We start from the raw sequence: 15707 nt of genomic DNA on the forward strand, positions 1-15707 counted from the left end.
CTACAGCAGAGGTCCCAAACGGCTCCCATCTCCTGAACCTATCCAGTAGCCGTTGACGGCTCTTCAGCTGACGGATCGAGTCCAGGATCACAGTTTTGTTTCCCCCCTTTTTTCATTCATTTTTTTTATTATTTTTGAAAAAAGAGGAAAAAAAAGAAAAGGAGTGCAAGTAAGCTGAACACCCCCTGTGTGTTTAAACTACTCTTGGTGTCGGAGTTTGCTGTAGGGACCGTGTTGAGTGTGTGTGTGTTTTTTTTTTTCTTGACCATGCAGGATAACGCTGCTTAGCTAGCTGGGTCTCTTGCTAGAAAGCTACGCGATAGCAAAGCTAACCTCACTCTGCGGTACAACCTCGAGACAAGTCGGGACGAGACCAGGTCAGTGGCCGGAACATTTAGCCTGATTATGCAGACCCCGAGCAGATACAAGAACCGCGGAGAAATTCGCCGTCGCCGGACACTGAGTTAGCCTCCCCGGGGGTGATGTTTTGTGGCGGGGTCGTCCTTATTTTTCGGTTGTTGCTGCTAGCTAACGTTGGGAGGTTGCCTAGCTCGCTAAACTAGCCCGGCTAGCGTTTTTTTGTGTGTAAATGTATACTTTTAATTTCGTCGTGACCTCCTGTTTGTCAGCATTCTTGTGATCGCAAGTTCAGCTAGGGCTATTTTGTTGACATTATATTCATTTAGTCTCGGTTGCCAGGGATTCAAGACCTAACGTTGCTAATGTTAGCTTAGGAGCTAATGTAGCTTCGGCGTCAGTTTGCAACAGACTGACAGTTAAAACCGTTTTGTTTGCCTTTTGTTTTTTGAATTATGATCCCCAAACCACCAATTTCTGTTTCTTCTGTGTCGCTGGGGGCTTTAGATGTCAGCGACGTGATGTGAAGTCAGCTTCTGTGAAAAGACAGCGGCTCTGCATTAACGTTAATGTGTACCGGGCCTGCCTCCAGCGCCATTTTGTTTTGTTCTCCTAATAAAACCCATTTTTTTCTGCGTTCTCCGGTGCCCTCTCTGAACGACAGATAAACTACATGGTTTCACTAAAAAAAAGGGCCCGGTTGCGATGATATCACTGTGTGATTGATAACTTGGTCCCCTTCTTAGAGGTGAGGAGTTGTGACCGAAACGTATTACTGCAAAATATTGAAAAATGCATTATGAAACATCAACGCAGTCCCCCTCCCAGCGCCAGCAATGAGGCCCTGTGTTAGCCTGCTAGGTGGTTAGCACCACAATGAAGATGCCTCAGTCCGCAGCTACTGTTTTTATTTATATATATATATATATATATATATATATAAGGACCCGATTGCAATGGCAGCTTTCAAGACAGCTTTGCCCAAAGCTTATCGTGTAGCTATGTGCGGTTGTTGACCTCCCATTAGCTCCCCAATGCCCCCTTTGTAATGTTCAGATATGGTTTGGTAGTGTAGCTGCTGGCCCCCGTTAATCCCCATACAACATGTAGTTGATCAGCCATCCCACGACCTAATTTTCTAATCTCATCTGGCTGTTGAGGCACGGTGCGGTGCTGCTGCGCAGTAGACATCCAGGGAAAAGATTTGTTGTTTGGTGTTGTCCAGTTTGTGTAGTGATATGTGATTTTTATTTATTTATTTCAGTGCGCAGAAGCCTTGGAATTTGGGAAAGTGTTGTTTTTAAATGTCGTTTCATATCCAGCCCCATATGGCTAAACATTGCCATGCTTATATGTCCAAAAAGATGAGTTCACACCATGTTAAAAGGAGCTGTTGTAACCTTTTGTTGAGCCTTAATGTCATCCTCTAAATCAGAGGCTATTTAGACTAGTCCACACCATTCCAGTGCCAAATGTTTTTTGTAGCATAACAATTTTATTTGGATAACTCAGTAATTGTGCCTAATGGGTGTTGGGTGGATTGAGGGCAGCAGTTCAACCTGCTAGATGCCGGCAAATCATTCTGAATTGGAAAAGTGTCAGTGCAGTGGGTTTTATTGATGTGATGAGTTCAGATGAAAGGCTGGTCAGTTTCCATGGAGCCAATACTGTCTCAAGGCGAGCCATAGAGGGATATAATTTATAATGTGTTGCTATAGAAACCATGGCCCTGCTTTTTCCTTTCTTTTGTACAGTGTTTCAGGATGAGGTGTTTAGTCATGCACTGTATTCTGATTGCTCACAGTGTTATTACTGGCATTACGTTGAATCTGTTTTAGCTACAGTTTGTGTAAAGGGAATACACTTTTGAAAGAAATACCTACTCACATGCTTTTAAAGCTGCAACCAAACTAGAAGAGTGGAAATGTAAATCCAACTGCTGTAATCAGCCTGAACTCGATGTTAAAATTGTATTATAGGTCATTGAGATTCATGCAACCAGTGGGATGAAGATGTTTGTAAACAATGTGGTTGGGACAAATATATGGGTTTCTGAAACTATGAATCTCATTTTAGCATCAAAATGCCCTGTAGGTTGTCTGAGATTACTGTGATTGTTCTTTTTTTGTTGTTGTTGTCTTGGTTTAAAAGGCTGTGTCAATATTTTGGAACAAGGAAGCAATGATTTTTATCTACATATACCTTTTGATTAATACCTGCAACAGGCATTTTTTAATATCAGAGAACTGTATATTGCTTTAATAGCTGAAACTTTTGAACATTTTAATTGCTATTGTTATTTTCAAGAAATCTATTGCTGTTACATTTTCAAGCATTCTCCTATGTTTTTTGTAGATTTGGTGGATGCAAAGAAGAATTGCTGCCAGTAATATAAATAATTTAGGAATTATTTTGCCCATAATGTGTTTTCCGCCTTTTTAGTATTATGTGTTTGTATGTGTTGTATGATTAAGTATGTAAGTTTTGCAGAATTACATGTGTTATGATAGTATTGGACTTAATCTTATTTGATTAATCCAACATCTTAGAGAAAACAGAAATAACTGCTGAATCAAATTCTGTATTCTGTGTGACATGTTTTGAGAGACAGTTTCGGTTTGCTGTTGTGAATGCATCCTTGTACAACCAGCGTTTTTAATCAAACCATCATTGTATACCTAGTGTCAAATTACTTTCTTTCTCTTCTAGTCTCAGGGCTCACCATACTCAATGAGCGGACAGCGCAATGTCAGAGCGCTCTGGGCAAACTGCAAAGGGGAAGGAAGGCAAAACCAAGTATGCGTCTCTCAACCTGTTTGATACATACAAAGGAAAGAGCCTTGAAACACAAAAGCCAGTTGGTGAGTATCTTGGGTCTGTCATGTTCAGGCTTTCATTGTCAGAGCATATGTTGCGTAATAGATGAGTTTCTACATTTAGAGTATTAATTTTCAGCATTGTTTGCCTTTAAGATGGTCTATTCTGCCAGATAGTTTTGGTTTGGCACAAAGTATGTACAACTTGCTCAGAATTGATCAGAAGCTGCCTAAAGAGAAAGAGCCACTTGGCAAGAGCTTCATTTATCCATTGGAGTTGTGATTTAAAGTTCCTGGCTATGCTGTTTGAATTGTGTTTGAACTGTGATGCATTAACTCACTATGTCCCCAATAGCTCTGAAATTGATTTCCAATACAGGAAGTGCATGATATGCCTTTTCTTTCAACTGTCTGCCAACCTGTTTTTGCTGACACTGCTATTATGATTCAGGGATGTTTACCACCATTGTCCATAGGCTATCACACCTGCTTCTAAGAGAAAAGAAACATTGTTTGTATGACTATATAGAAAGAAATTATGCCTGGCCTGCAGAGGATGAATGGCTCTTGTGGCTTGACATGTCAGCTGAGCATCAGAGCCACTGAGCCTGACCTGAGACAGAGGCTTACTTGTGGACACTGTTTGACTTCTGTGCTGAGTTCCTAGTCTATGTTTTATTCAGAAGCTCCCCAGTAGATCTAAGCAGCTGTCCCCATTTCCCAACTACAGATTTCCCTTCCTACATAGTGAAGCCATACACTACTGTGGTTTTTCTAAGCCTCAAGAAAACAAATGAGGGATTGATATCCAGCACAACTTAACTTTTCAGTGTGAGGTTTTTCCATCCTTCTTTGAGCATCACTATCCTAAAATTTCTGTATAAATTGTAATATGAACTGGGTTTGTTGAAGTTTTTTGTAATAACATCCAGAAGCCCTTTCTTCATTAATATTCATCAGACTGAAGTCAAGCTTGCTGGTTGTTCAGCATCTTAATTGTATATCCACTGAAGCAAGCAGCAGATGCCGTCCCTGTCATCGATTCATTCCTTACACCCAGTAGATTTCACTTGTGTTAGGTTTCAGTGGTCCATTTGTGATAATGACCTCCTTTATCTTCCCCGTATCAGTTCCCCCCCGCCATGGCCTGCAGTCTCTTGGTAAAGTTGCCTCCGCACGGCGTATGCCACCCCCTGCCAACCTGCCCAGTCTGAAGGCAGAGAACAAAGGCAACGACCCAAACGTCTCGCTTGTTCCCAAAGACGGCACAGGATGGGCAAGCAAACAGGAACCGGGAGACCCAAAGAGGTAAGTTTTCCTTGTATAAAACCTTGCCCATGTCATGTTTTGAAGTTCTTGATCTAAATATTTTTCACATTTTCTGTTTATGCCGCCAGTCTTTGCTGACGTCTCCCCCCTAAAATATGTGTCTACCGTTTGTAACCCTTTAAAATGTTTGTAGTACCGATGCATCATCAGCACCGCAGCCGGAATCGCAGCAGCCTGTGGCTTCACAGATACCTGCACCGACCCGCCCGAGAACCCCGCCAGCTTCAGAGGTACCAACAGTCACAGTAAGGACAAAAGAAAAATTATATTATCGGCTACTATTGTCCAGAAATCTTTACAACAGCCATAGCTGACATGTATCTTATAGTGTTTGTATTTTGTTTATTCCTCTCCCCCCAGGCTCTGGCCCCAGCTTCAACCCAGGCCGTAGGGGCAAGGTCCTGGGCACAGGCCAGTGTTACACATGGAACACAAGGGGATGGCAAGTCTTTCTTTCATTCATAGAGTTCTTAGGAATTAACTTTATGTTGCACATATCCCCTTTTTTGAACACCATCCTCTTTTGTCTTCAGGTGGAAAGGGATCAAACCTACCGTCGCCATTCTCTCGCGAGGAATTTCCCACCCTGCAGGCAGCTGGCGACCAGGACAGAGCTGGCAGAGAACAGGGCACTGTAGATCAGTGGTATGGGCCCGGACCAAGCCTCCGCCCCCAGAGTGAGTGATGTCCTCTACAGATTTTGGACAGGGACTATAGCTTTCTCTTTGTCTCTGAACTTATTCCATGAAACCTCAAACTATACTGACACCTCTGCTCATTTTGTTTGGTCTTCTTAGACGTTACAAGTTGGCGGGACGGTGGGGGCCGAGCCCTGGCGCCCACCCTGTCTGGGGAGGGGGCAGTGGAGGGTGGCACCGGTGGGGCTTTGGTGATGGATGGGGCAGCTGGGGTCCCCCCTCCAAACTCCCAGACCCACGGGCCACCTAGAAACCCTCCTGCAGGCAGCCCCGCCTTGCCTCTGCCCCAGCCCGCGGTTGGGCCTGGGTTCCCTCCATACCGAGGGATCATGCCCCCCTTCGTAAGTTTCCTGTCACTTTTCCAGCTTTTTCAGATGTTTAAAGGAATTGGTCTAATCTGTATCTGATTTATGTTTTCTTTCTAGATGTATCCTCCCTATCTGCCCTTCCCAGGCGCCTATGGTCCTCAGGGGCCCTACAGGTACCCACCACCTGGGGAAGGACCTCCTCCAAGGTATGTTCATCTTCTATAAAATCAGTTTTGAAGCCAGCACTGTGTCATTGCTCCTTTTTAGAGGGGAAAAGACTGAGGTTCATTTAGCTAAATATAACTTGTAAAAATTGTGTGGGATTTGATGGTTTAATATTAAACTCATTTGATGTATACCTTAAAAAGAATGGCCTCCCCATCTTTCAGGTTCTCTCGTGGGCAGGGTGGTCCTGACAGCCGGCCTCAAGGTGGCCCACGGGATGCAGTTGGTGAGGTGGTGAAACGACCCTCTATCCTAAAGCAGGATGATCTAAAGGAGCTGGATGAACTGGACCATGATGGAGATGAGGGCTGGGCAGGTCAGAGCATTGTCATTCACAGATTCACAGACAACCATCATCTAATTATGCTTGACTATCAAGATTCTGTTCGCAATTAGAGTTCAAATATAAAATGAGTATTTTGGTATTTGGTATTTCCATTAAGATGGAAATAATTTTGTGCTCACAGCTATTGTGAGCTTGTACTGCAGAGTTTTTTTTTTTTTTTTTTTTTTTTTTTTTTTTTTTTTCTTTTCTTTTCTTTTCTTTTCTTTTTGTGTGTGTGTGTGTGTGTGCGCGCGTGCATGGGATTATTAAAACAAAATCTTCTAATGTATTGCATTTAGCTTTAGTGCTTGAGGAAGTGGTGACACACCGTGAGTGCTATTGATGCTTCTAATGTTCTAGATGTTCCTGCAAATCATATTTCCTGCTGATCCAAGCAGATGGGTTCCAGTCACTAGAGCTCATAGGAGAGAAGGGAGAGAATGAGAGTCGAGTTAAACTAGACAACGTTGAATAATTTTTCAAATACGCTATATGGACATTTGGTGTAAACATGGTTGTGAATTTGTCCTGTGATTTGTTTTTGCTTTAACAGGGGCTCACGAAGAGATTGATTATTCTGCCAAGTTGAAGTTCAGTGATGATGAAGGGGAGGAAGAGGCAGAAGAGGAAGGAAATGAGAGCAAGAATGATTCACGGTATGTGATAAAATCAGTATTTGTACATTGTAAACAATTTTTTTTTCCTGAAATGTGACTAAATATATAAAATACTCTCTAAATAGATAAATAAATTCCAACAGCAATATAACATCAATTTATTAAGAATGGCTGTTTTCTTTTCCTCAGTGAGCAACAGAGGTCCCAGGATGCCCCACCTGCAACCTCTCGTTCTCGAGCCTCAGACAGTGGTGGAGACAGCCGTCGCACCCCTCCCTCCAATGCTGACAATGGCCCCCAACTTCCCTCCAGCAAGCCAGGATGGGCCGAGGAGGGAGGAAGTGGCTGGGCGGGTCAAGGAGCATCATCCAACTACCAGGTAGGATGCTGCAGAAACATCGGCAGCGAGGTGCCGCCCAAAGAGGTTAGACTCAAGCGGTCTAAACATAAGACAGTTGTGCAGACTGTTAAGCCAAGACGTATTTGGGCCTAGAGTTGTTAGCTTGTGTGTTTGTCAGTTAGATATTTGTGGTGGAACATGGCTAACTGTGTCTGCCTGTATACAGGGGCGCAGGCCTGGATTGGGTGGTCCCCGGGAGCAGTCCTCCCCCCCACCTGGGCCGCTCCTCGGACAAGGGCCCTACTCCTTTTACCGACAGGTAGACATCTGGATAGGGCCTCATAGACAAATCATTTCTGTCATTATCTCATTCACTACCCACAGGTTGTGTAGATAAGTCATCTTTAGGTTTAAGTTCGCTTTTTACCTCTTTGAGTTTTATTCAAGCCGTTGTAATCATTCATGCATTCTTCTCAATGACTAGTCTAGTCTAGAGTTAAAACTACGTAATGGAGCTTCTTGTATTTTTTAACTGTTTAGGATCGGTCACACAATCAGGGTGCTCCTGTAGGCCCTGGGAAACCTGGCTCAGCCCAGCATCAGCCAGTAGCTGGAGGCCCTACTCCCACCCCCCAACCTGGCTCGGCCGTTCACGGGGCCCAAGGGGATGACGAGGATGAGACTTGGCGTCAGCGCAGGAAGCAGTCCTCCACTGAGATCTCTGCTGCCGTGGAGCGAGCTCGGCGCCGCCGTGAGGAGGAAGAACGTAGAATGGAGGAGGAGAGACGTGCAGCCTGTGCTGAGAAGCTAAAGAGGCTGGATGAAAAGCAGCAACAGCAGCAAGGCAGCAACACAGGAGGCGGTGGTAGTAGCAGTAAAACCCCTAGCCTTGATGGAAACTCTACAGCTGCCACAGCAGGCAGCCCGAGCCCATCTGTTTCAGCCTCTGCTTCTTCCCCCAACATCAGTCAGCCTCCATCTCCCTGCATCGACCCTGAGGAGCCTCCAGTGCTGGCTGTTCAGCCAGGGCCCAGTACAGGAGTCAGTGACAGACAGCGGGCCAGCAGCAACAGCAGCTATGACTCTAGTGCAGGTTAGAATCAGCATATTTTATTAGTTATCACTGGTCTGGTTAATTTTAGCATAATGTCATTTGGTTTCTTCAGCACTCCTTATCCTAAACAAGGATGCTGAAATAAAACTACTCCTTCATGATCGTCACCCCTGGTTCAAAGTCATGTTCTTTCTTGTTGTAGAGGCCCAACAGTGTTCCCAGCCTCCTGTCTCACAGCCACCACAACCCACACTCGATGTACCTTTACCTGTAGAGAGTAAGGAAGAGACCCTGGCAAGTCCTCACATTCGTGCAGGAAGTGGGAGTGAAAGAGGAGTTGACACAGTAAAAATTGAGAATATCGGAGTGACATCAGGTCGTCCAGCCAGCGGACCTCCTGGTCAGGGTTATTCAAAGTACCAGAAGTCTCTTCCCCCTCGATTTCAGAGGCAGCAGCAAGTAAGGATTTCTCTTTGATGTCTTAAGAGCAGGTTTTGGTGAAATGTTGGTTGAATCCAATATTAGTTTAACTCTATTAATTATTTATTCTGAGCCAAAATATCCATAATTGCTGTTTTATTATAACCTTTTGTGTTTCCCCATTTATTTCTCTTCAGGAACAGCTACTGAAGCAGCAGCAGCAGTGGCAGCAGCAGCACAGCCAGGCATCACAAAGCCAGCCCCAGCAAGTTCCTTCACCGGGTTCAACACCACAGCCAGGACCGGGGCCCAAGCAGGCTGGGCCCATGTACCAGCCCAGCAATATGGTTCGGCCCCCACCCCTTCCAATGAATTTTGACCCACGCTGGATGATGATGCCTTACATGGACCCTCGCATGATGCAGGGCCGCCCTCCACCCATCGACTACTATTCAGCTGGCATGCATCCGTCTGGTGAGTAAAAGTGACATTTCAATATGATCTGAGTAAAACCTGAGTAAAAGAGCATTGTTACATGTTACAGAAATTACATCTTGCAGTCTAGCATGGAGTGATTACTATGTAGTCACACCATTGACTGGTCAACATTGTTTTGTTTTTACCTGGAATCAAACGTATCTGTAATTTAAACATTATCACAGGGCTCATTGGACGTGAACGGTCTGATTCTGGGGGATCTGGTTCAGACCCCTTTGACAGGCAACAGCAGCATCCAGGACACCCTCACCGTGGGACACCCCCTATGGATCCTAAGATGGCCTGGGGACCAGAAGTATTCCCTGTCGGAGGGGAAGGTCGTGGGCTAACCTCCCCACTAAGGCAGAAGCAGGGATTGGAGGACGATGATGTGGTCAAAGGGCCCAGGTACAGAAGTCATTTTTGTCATTTTAATATATTTGTGATAAATGCACATCTTAGCTGAGTTGACAGTATAGAGAATGAACCAGTTAACTGTTTAACATCTGAGACACACCTATCGTACAGATAGTTGTCTAAACACTGAAGGATTGGCTGATTTGCAACTGTGGTCTTTTCATTCCTTTGGCTTATACTGCAAAAACCTCCAATTTTCAAACTGTAAGAGGAAACTATGTTTGGAATTGGGATGAGCTGATCTTTGGATAAATGTTACCTATCTTTTTGTTGTAGGAGTGACACTCCTCCACACCGCATACGAGAGGGTGGATTAGGACCCATCCAGCAGCCTAGCTCAAGTTCTGGGACATCAAATCAGACCCCTCCTCCTGTTGGCACTCAAGTGGTTACGCAGGGAGGAAGCCACCACCCTCATCACTACATTGGTGGGCGGGGCAACTACAGCAACTTCCCTGACCAGGGTGCTAGGATGCCCCCCCATCAGCAGCAGCAGCAGAGGGGAAGTGAAAGGGGAAACCAGCCACATAACTTCACCCACCAGGATGAAGGGCAGCCTCGAGGAACTCAGCAGGGCCAGATATGGGGAGCCACACACACACACTATGATCGCAACGGTCGTGCAGACCTCCCTCCGGTTGAAAGCAACTCTCACCTCCATCACCATCACAGCCACCACCCTCAACAGGCACATTTCCCTCTCCACACCCATAAACCAGAGAATAACCGGGACAGGGTTGTTGAGGCTTCTGTTAAGAAGACAGATTCTTCCCCTCCTCTGCATCAACCTTCCCTTTCATCTTCTTGCTCTTCCTCATCCTCCTCCACTTCTGCAAGGGAAGATGGGAGTGTCAAAGTTGCCCTGCATCATCAGCCTTCTCAGAGAGATGGTGAAGCTGCTATCGGGCACAATGAAAGAGGCAGCGGCAGTAGCAGCCATGGGAAACAGGAGAAAACAGGCCCAGGATATGTTCCTCATTCTGCTATGGCCACCAGCCCACCTCCCTCTCAACATGGCAGTCATACTCAGCCGCAGCAGCAGCAGCAGCAGCAGCAGCAGCATCCCCATCCCCATCCTAAATCAAACCAAAGAGGGGGGCGGGAGCATAAGACAGAGACCCACTGGGGCCCTCGGCCTGGAAGCAGCAATATGAGTGGGGGGTCCTCTCATGGTAGAAGGGCCAACAACACAGGAGGTGGGAGCAACTGTCGTGGAGGGGAGGACAACATTTCATCAGACCACAAATCAAACCAGACAGGAGTCAACAATGCCAATAAGAGGGCTGGCCCCATCAAGAAGCCAGTGCTGAAGGAGATGAAGAGAGAAGGAGGGGAAACTGATGGAGGAGAAAAAGCAAATGCAGGTTTTGGGAAAGATAAAGAACAAGATGGTGGACAACCAGGCTCCATGAAGCAGGACACTTCCTCAGTCTCCCAGAACACATCAAATATATCAAAAGATCAGCCTGGTCAGACAGCTAAAATCAGGAATGGAGGAAAAGAACGGTCTTCAGGAGGAGTTGGTGCCGGGTCAGGTAGAGGACCCAAAGATGTTGACACCACTTCTTCAGGATTTTCAGGATCCTCCTCTAGAAGGGACAGAGACCGGTCTTTTGAAAGAGGAGGCAGCACCTCCCACCACCATGGAGTCCCAGCCAAAGGCTCCAGAGCCAGTCGGGGGCGCGGGGGAGAGTTTTACGGGCGAGGGCGTGGTTACCGGGGCACATACACATCCAGCGCTGGACCCACCGGTGGTGGTCGCGGCAGAATGGGAGGCAGGAGTGGCAGGGACTACCGATCATCTGTTAGTGGTGGCCATCACCAAGAGTCCAAGGGTGAGGGGACTGGTGGCAGGCATGGTCAGGACAGAACCCAGCACAACCCAGCCAGGGCCAGGAACCGGAGTGAAACCCGTAGTGAGGGTTCAGAGTACGAGGAAATCCCCAAGAGACGACGGGAGAGAGGTTCAGAGACTGGCAGTGAGAGTGGTGCAAGTGACCTTGGTCACTCAGACAAGGAAGAGATCCAGAAATCCAACACCAAGAATGGATCTGACAATGCCAATACCACCGGCACATCATCTGCACCGCCCAGAGGTTCCCAGGCCCGGGTCTTCACTCCCAGGGGTGTGCCCTCTCGGAGGGGCAGGGGTGGAGGTGGCGGAGGAGGAAATGTATACAGGAGTAGTGGTAATGTTGGTGGTACACCAGGTGGACACCGGGTTGGACCCAGCTCAGGCTCCCACAGCGGACCCACCAAGTCATCCGCCTCATCAAGGAAACAGCAAGGCCCTCCACAAACCTCTGGACCCAAAGACCTGGGAAATGTTGGAGAGAAAAAGGAAAAGATAACTGATGCAAGCCAAACTCAAACTCAGGGGACCAATCCCCCTCAGCCGTCTTTACCTGCAACAACTCCTGCCACTCTAGGCTCCACTGAAAATGGAGGGGTTGTGACCCAGCAAGCGTCATCCAACCCTACATCAAACTCTGGAGGGCCAAATGCACTCTCTCTTCCAGCTAACCGTGGGTTCCCACCTAGTGGGTTTGAGCGACCCCCTCGACGCCGCCGTCATGGGCGTTCCCAGCACCAGCAGGACAAACCGCCCCGATTTAGGAGACTGAAGGAGCGAGAGAATGCTGCAAGAATCAACGGAGGTGTTGGGGTTATTGGGGGAGGGAGGCCCTCCTCCCCTTCCATGAATTCAGTTCAGGACAGTAACGGAGCCCCTATCTCTGCGCCCATAACGGGCAATGCCCAAAATACTAATCATAACGCGGCACTAACCTCCAACAATAACAGTGGTGGAGGACATATTGGTAATGCAAATAGTCACCATCATCATAATTACAACCAGGGCAACACTGGGCCAACCCACTCTCAGCACCACCATAGCCACGGAGCTAAGTCCCCTGACTTCACCAACCAGAATTCGGACCAGGCTAACGAGGAGTGGGAGACAGCCTCTGAGAGCAGCGACTTCACAGAGTTTAGAGACAGAGAGGGAGGAGGAGGGAAGTCATATTCCTCTCACCATCACCACCATGTGGGAAGGGGTGGAGGCGGAGGCGGAGGTGGGGGCGGGGGCGGAGGCGGGGGTGGGGGTGGGGGTGTAGTCGAGCGGGAGATGACAGGAAAAGAGCCCTCAGCAAATAAGAGAAGCTTCTCAAGCCAGCGTCCTGGTATGGAGCGACAGAATCGGAGGGTCAACGCTGGTGGAGCTGGTGGTGGAGGGGGAGGCAGAGGCCCCCGTGGTCCGCCTGGTGGTGGTCCTGGTGGGCCTGGCAATGGAGGTGGCAACCGTGGGGAGAAGAGAGGCAACTGGCCCTCCCCCAAAAATAGGAAATGATGGAATAATTCAAAGCATTTCAGATGTAACCCACCCTCTTACATCTTAATCCCTTTTTCATTATTTCATGGCTTATCTCTTGGCATCCTTTTAACATATTAGTGCATTGTACAGTATATGGAGATGGTATTCACATTCACTTTAGCTGCCCCCACGCCCACTCATGTCATATCTATCCTTCTTCATCAATCATCTATCTACCGTCCGTTATTGTAAATTTCTTCATTTGTTCCGTCTTGCTCTCTGTTCAGTTGTGCCACCCACCCCACCCCCTTTTACCTGCCCTTTAGAGTCTGACTACAATTGGATTTGACAAGCATGTGGTTCTGAAATGGAGTTGCACGTCGTTATGACAGAAAACATTCTCACACACACACACACACACACACACACACCACATATTCAAGCACAAATATGACATCATTAAAAACACATGGAACACATGCAGTCATGTGGGTGCAAAAACAAAATGTGGTATTAAATTGGCAAAAATGACTGGATTGGGCAATTTTTTATATTTATGTATTGTGTGTATTTCTACCACACTTTGGCCTTGGGTGGTATTCAGTCGTGCAGTTCTGCATTACTTCCATCACAAAGGGAGAAAGTGCAGCTTCATCTGTTAATGAGAACAATGTACCATAAGATGTTTTGTTTCTCTGTCTTTGGCCTCATGTCAGTTGGGTTTCAGCCTCTGACAGGTGGTAGGGTTGTGTGCTTTTTCTTCTACAAAGCAGGTCATTAAAATACCTTTTTACTAAATTCCCCAATTCTTCCTTTCGCTGACTTTTTGGTTTCTTGTAAAGTATGTCTGATTACTGTGATAAGAACCATTGAAGTACTACTGCTCAGTGCTCACCTACACTTGCATTGATTTGTCTTTAATATCAATGTCTCTGCTGCTTGTTGAGATAGACAGTGTGTGTGGGTTTTTTTGTTTTTTGTCCCCCCCCCCCCCTCCAAGTTGTTGACCTGCTCTGACATTGCATTAGTTGTTAATGGTCGGTCCTGTTTAGAAAATAAAGGCTTTTATTTTTAGCCTCATCGTAGCATCCTCTTCACCTGCAGAATATCTGCACACTGCAAAAATCAAACTGTTCCCCAAGGACCATAGTTTTTACTTTTTTCTCATTCATGAATTCTGTTTACCCTATGACGACTGTATTAATAGCGTGATGGCTTTACTTTAACAACCATTATTTCCTCAGTAACTTCCATTTTTATGGAAACTGTTTTTTTCTCCCTCAAGGTGAAATATCCATCAAGCTTTTCTGGGGAAATTGAGTTATATGAAAATGTAGGTCATGATAGAAAAATGAGAAAATGACTTTCATAAAAAAAAAAAATGTTTATGCTTCAGTAGATAATTGAACTTGTTCTAATAAGCACTCCTTAGTATGACAAAAGTCCATGGTTGCTGTTTCTTTTTTTTTTTTTTTTTTTTTTTTTTTCTCTCCCTTTTTCTTTTTCTTCTTCTTCTTTGTGTTTATGTTTTCTGGGCAAGTTACATGTGATGCAACAGGACAGGTACTCTGTCTGGGCCCAGAGTACAGAGCTAAAGCTGAGTATTGTACTATTACACCCCCCTCTGCTCGTGCTGCAATGCACACTCTGTGCTTTCATGGAGACTCCTCACACCAAGGAGGACTTACTACCAAGAGCTTCTTGTCTGAGGAAGTATTTTCAAATTGCGTGATCTCAGGATGGCTGTTTCAGTGCACGGTGGCAACCAGTAGCTCAGACTAATTCAATTAAGGACAATGCTGAAAGGGTGACAAAAGCATCACGTGAGTCACTTTCTGCAATTCACCACACAGTTTTCCAAGAAATAATGCTGACCTGGATTATTGAGGAAATATTGGATTGACGTAAGATTAAAAATAGTTTGCATCACACATAAAAGACATGAAATGGCAAAATGACCAGAGACAGCATCCAAGGTGAACTAAATCGATATTCTCATCTGTATCAATTCTGTCACTGCTGTAAGTTGGGGTTTGTTTGTTTATTGACAACAATTTGGAGATTGTCTCTAGGATGTTGTGAGTAGGGCATTTGATGATTTGTGTACGTGTGTGAGCGTGTATGTGTGGCATGTGTGCGTTTTCTGGTGTCTGTAATTACTTGGGAAGGGGTGGGGACCAGAGGGATAACATGAATGGCAAGCACTTTCTGCCTTGTTTGCCCACACTTTATTTAACCAATGTTAAGACAGTTCTACTGTTTCTTAAATACATCCACAGATATACATTCAGCTGTGTGTATATGTTCGTTATGCAAATGAAGGACATGCAGTGGAGGACTTCACCAGTTTTTTTGTGTAATTTAAGCATACATTCTTCAGCAGGCAAGTGAAGTTGGACATATTTTCATTTTCACTATGGCTTGTTCTGAGCATGAACACACACCATGGGTGCAGTTTGCCTTGCTTGTTACTGGTTTATACATTGATAGCTGTACACTTAACACTGGCTCAAAGAGTCCTTCATCCCTCCTTAACTCTTAATGTTGATGTCCGCATTATTGTACGTACCCATGTTACAAGAAAACAAAAGTAGTGTATTCCAGAAAACTTACTCAAAGATTGTACTTTGTTTCCAGCATTACCAAGGTACCTGGAGTGGTTCAAATTGTTTTTAGCATTTATGGTTTTATTAATGGAACCATAATATACACACATGTATGTATATTGGTATGTATCTAAGTTTTGTCTACCCCAACTTACATTCCCACAAACAAATGTTGCCATTTTTAGTTCAAGGGAGCAATGTACAAGCAGAGAAGTGTCTTATTATAATAAAGTTATACAGAGAAGGCAAAGTTAAATAAACTACTTTTGATTTAATGGAAAATGTATGTCACATGTCTCTTTCTTCTCCTGTGATCGAATTGGAATATTTTGAAAACCATAAGCCGGATAAGATATGAACTATTGTGCATGTTAGAACAAGTCATAGCAGGTAAGGTGCAGGTTT

General features: G+C 45.5%; 1 protein-coding gene across 4 annotated transcripts; it reads left to right on the forward strand.

The window, feature by feature from the left end:
• The first annotated feature begins 49 nt into the window (after positions 1–49).
• On the forward strand, positions 50–15596 carry prrc2a (proline-rich coiled-coil 2A). 4 transcript variants are annotated; one of them, XM_029514219.1, is made up of 17 exons: positions 50–169; positions 3067–3218; positions 4304–4481; positions 4636–4747; positions 4863–4944; positions 5036–5179; positions 5300–5541; positions 5626–5714; positions 5898–6049; positions 6612–6714; positions 6865–7054; positions 7242–7334; positions 7556–8108; positions 8272–8528; positions 8687–8963; positions 9152–9374; positions 9660–15596. In XM_029514219.1, the coding sequence occupies exons 2-17, from the start codon at positions 3104–3106 to the stop codon at positions 12730–12732; spliced, it is 5883 nt and encodes a 1960-aa protein (XP_029370079.1). In that variant the 5' UTR covers positions 50–169; positions 3067–3103; the 3' UTR covers positions 12733–15596. The 4 variants fall into 4 exon arrangements, with proteins under 4 accessions (XP_029370079.1, XP_029370078.1, XP_029370080.1 ...); XM_029514218.1 differs by lacking the exon at positions 50–169 and adding an exon at positions 274–377; XM_029514220.1 differs by lacking the exon at positions 50–169 and adding an exon at positions 274–377 and having other exon boundaries at positions 4636–4732.
• The last annotated feature ends 111 nt before the right edge of the window (positions 15597–15707 follow it).

Source organism: Echeneis naucrates, chromosome 11 (genome assembly GCF_900963305.1).
Source record: "Echeneis naucrates chromosome 11, fEcheNa1.1, whole genome shotgun sequence".
Lineage (NCBI taxonomy): Eukaryota > Metazoa > Chordata > Actinopteri > Carangiformes > Echeneidae > Echeneis > Echeneis naucrates.

What these genes read in the sequence shown, in the direction of transcription:
- prrc2a (XM_029514219.1), top strand. Translation starts at nt 3,104, where the DNA reads ATGTCAGAGCGCTCTGGGCAAACTGCAAAGGGGAAGGAAGGCAAAACC. An exon ending in TGAAACACAAAAGCCAGTTG is followed by an intron (nt 3,219 to 4,303) that starts GTGAGTATCTTG and finishes TCCCCGTATCAG; the next exon opens with TTCCCCCCCGCCATGGCCTG. An exon ending in GATGTGGTCAAAGGGCCCAG is followed by an intron (nt 9,375 to 9,659) that starts GTACAGAAGTCA and finishes TTTTTGTTGTAG; the next exon opens with GAGTGACACTCCTCCACACC.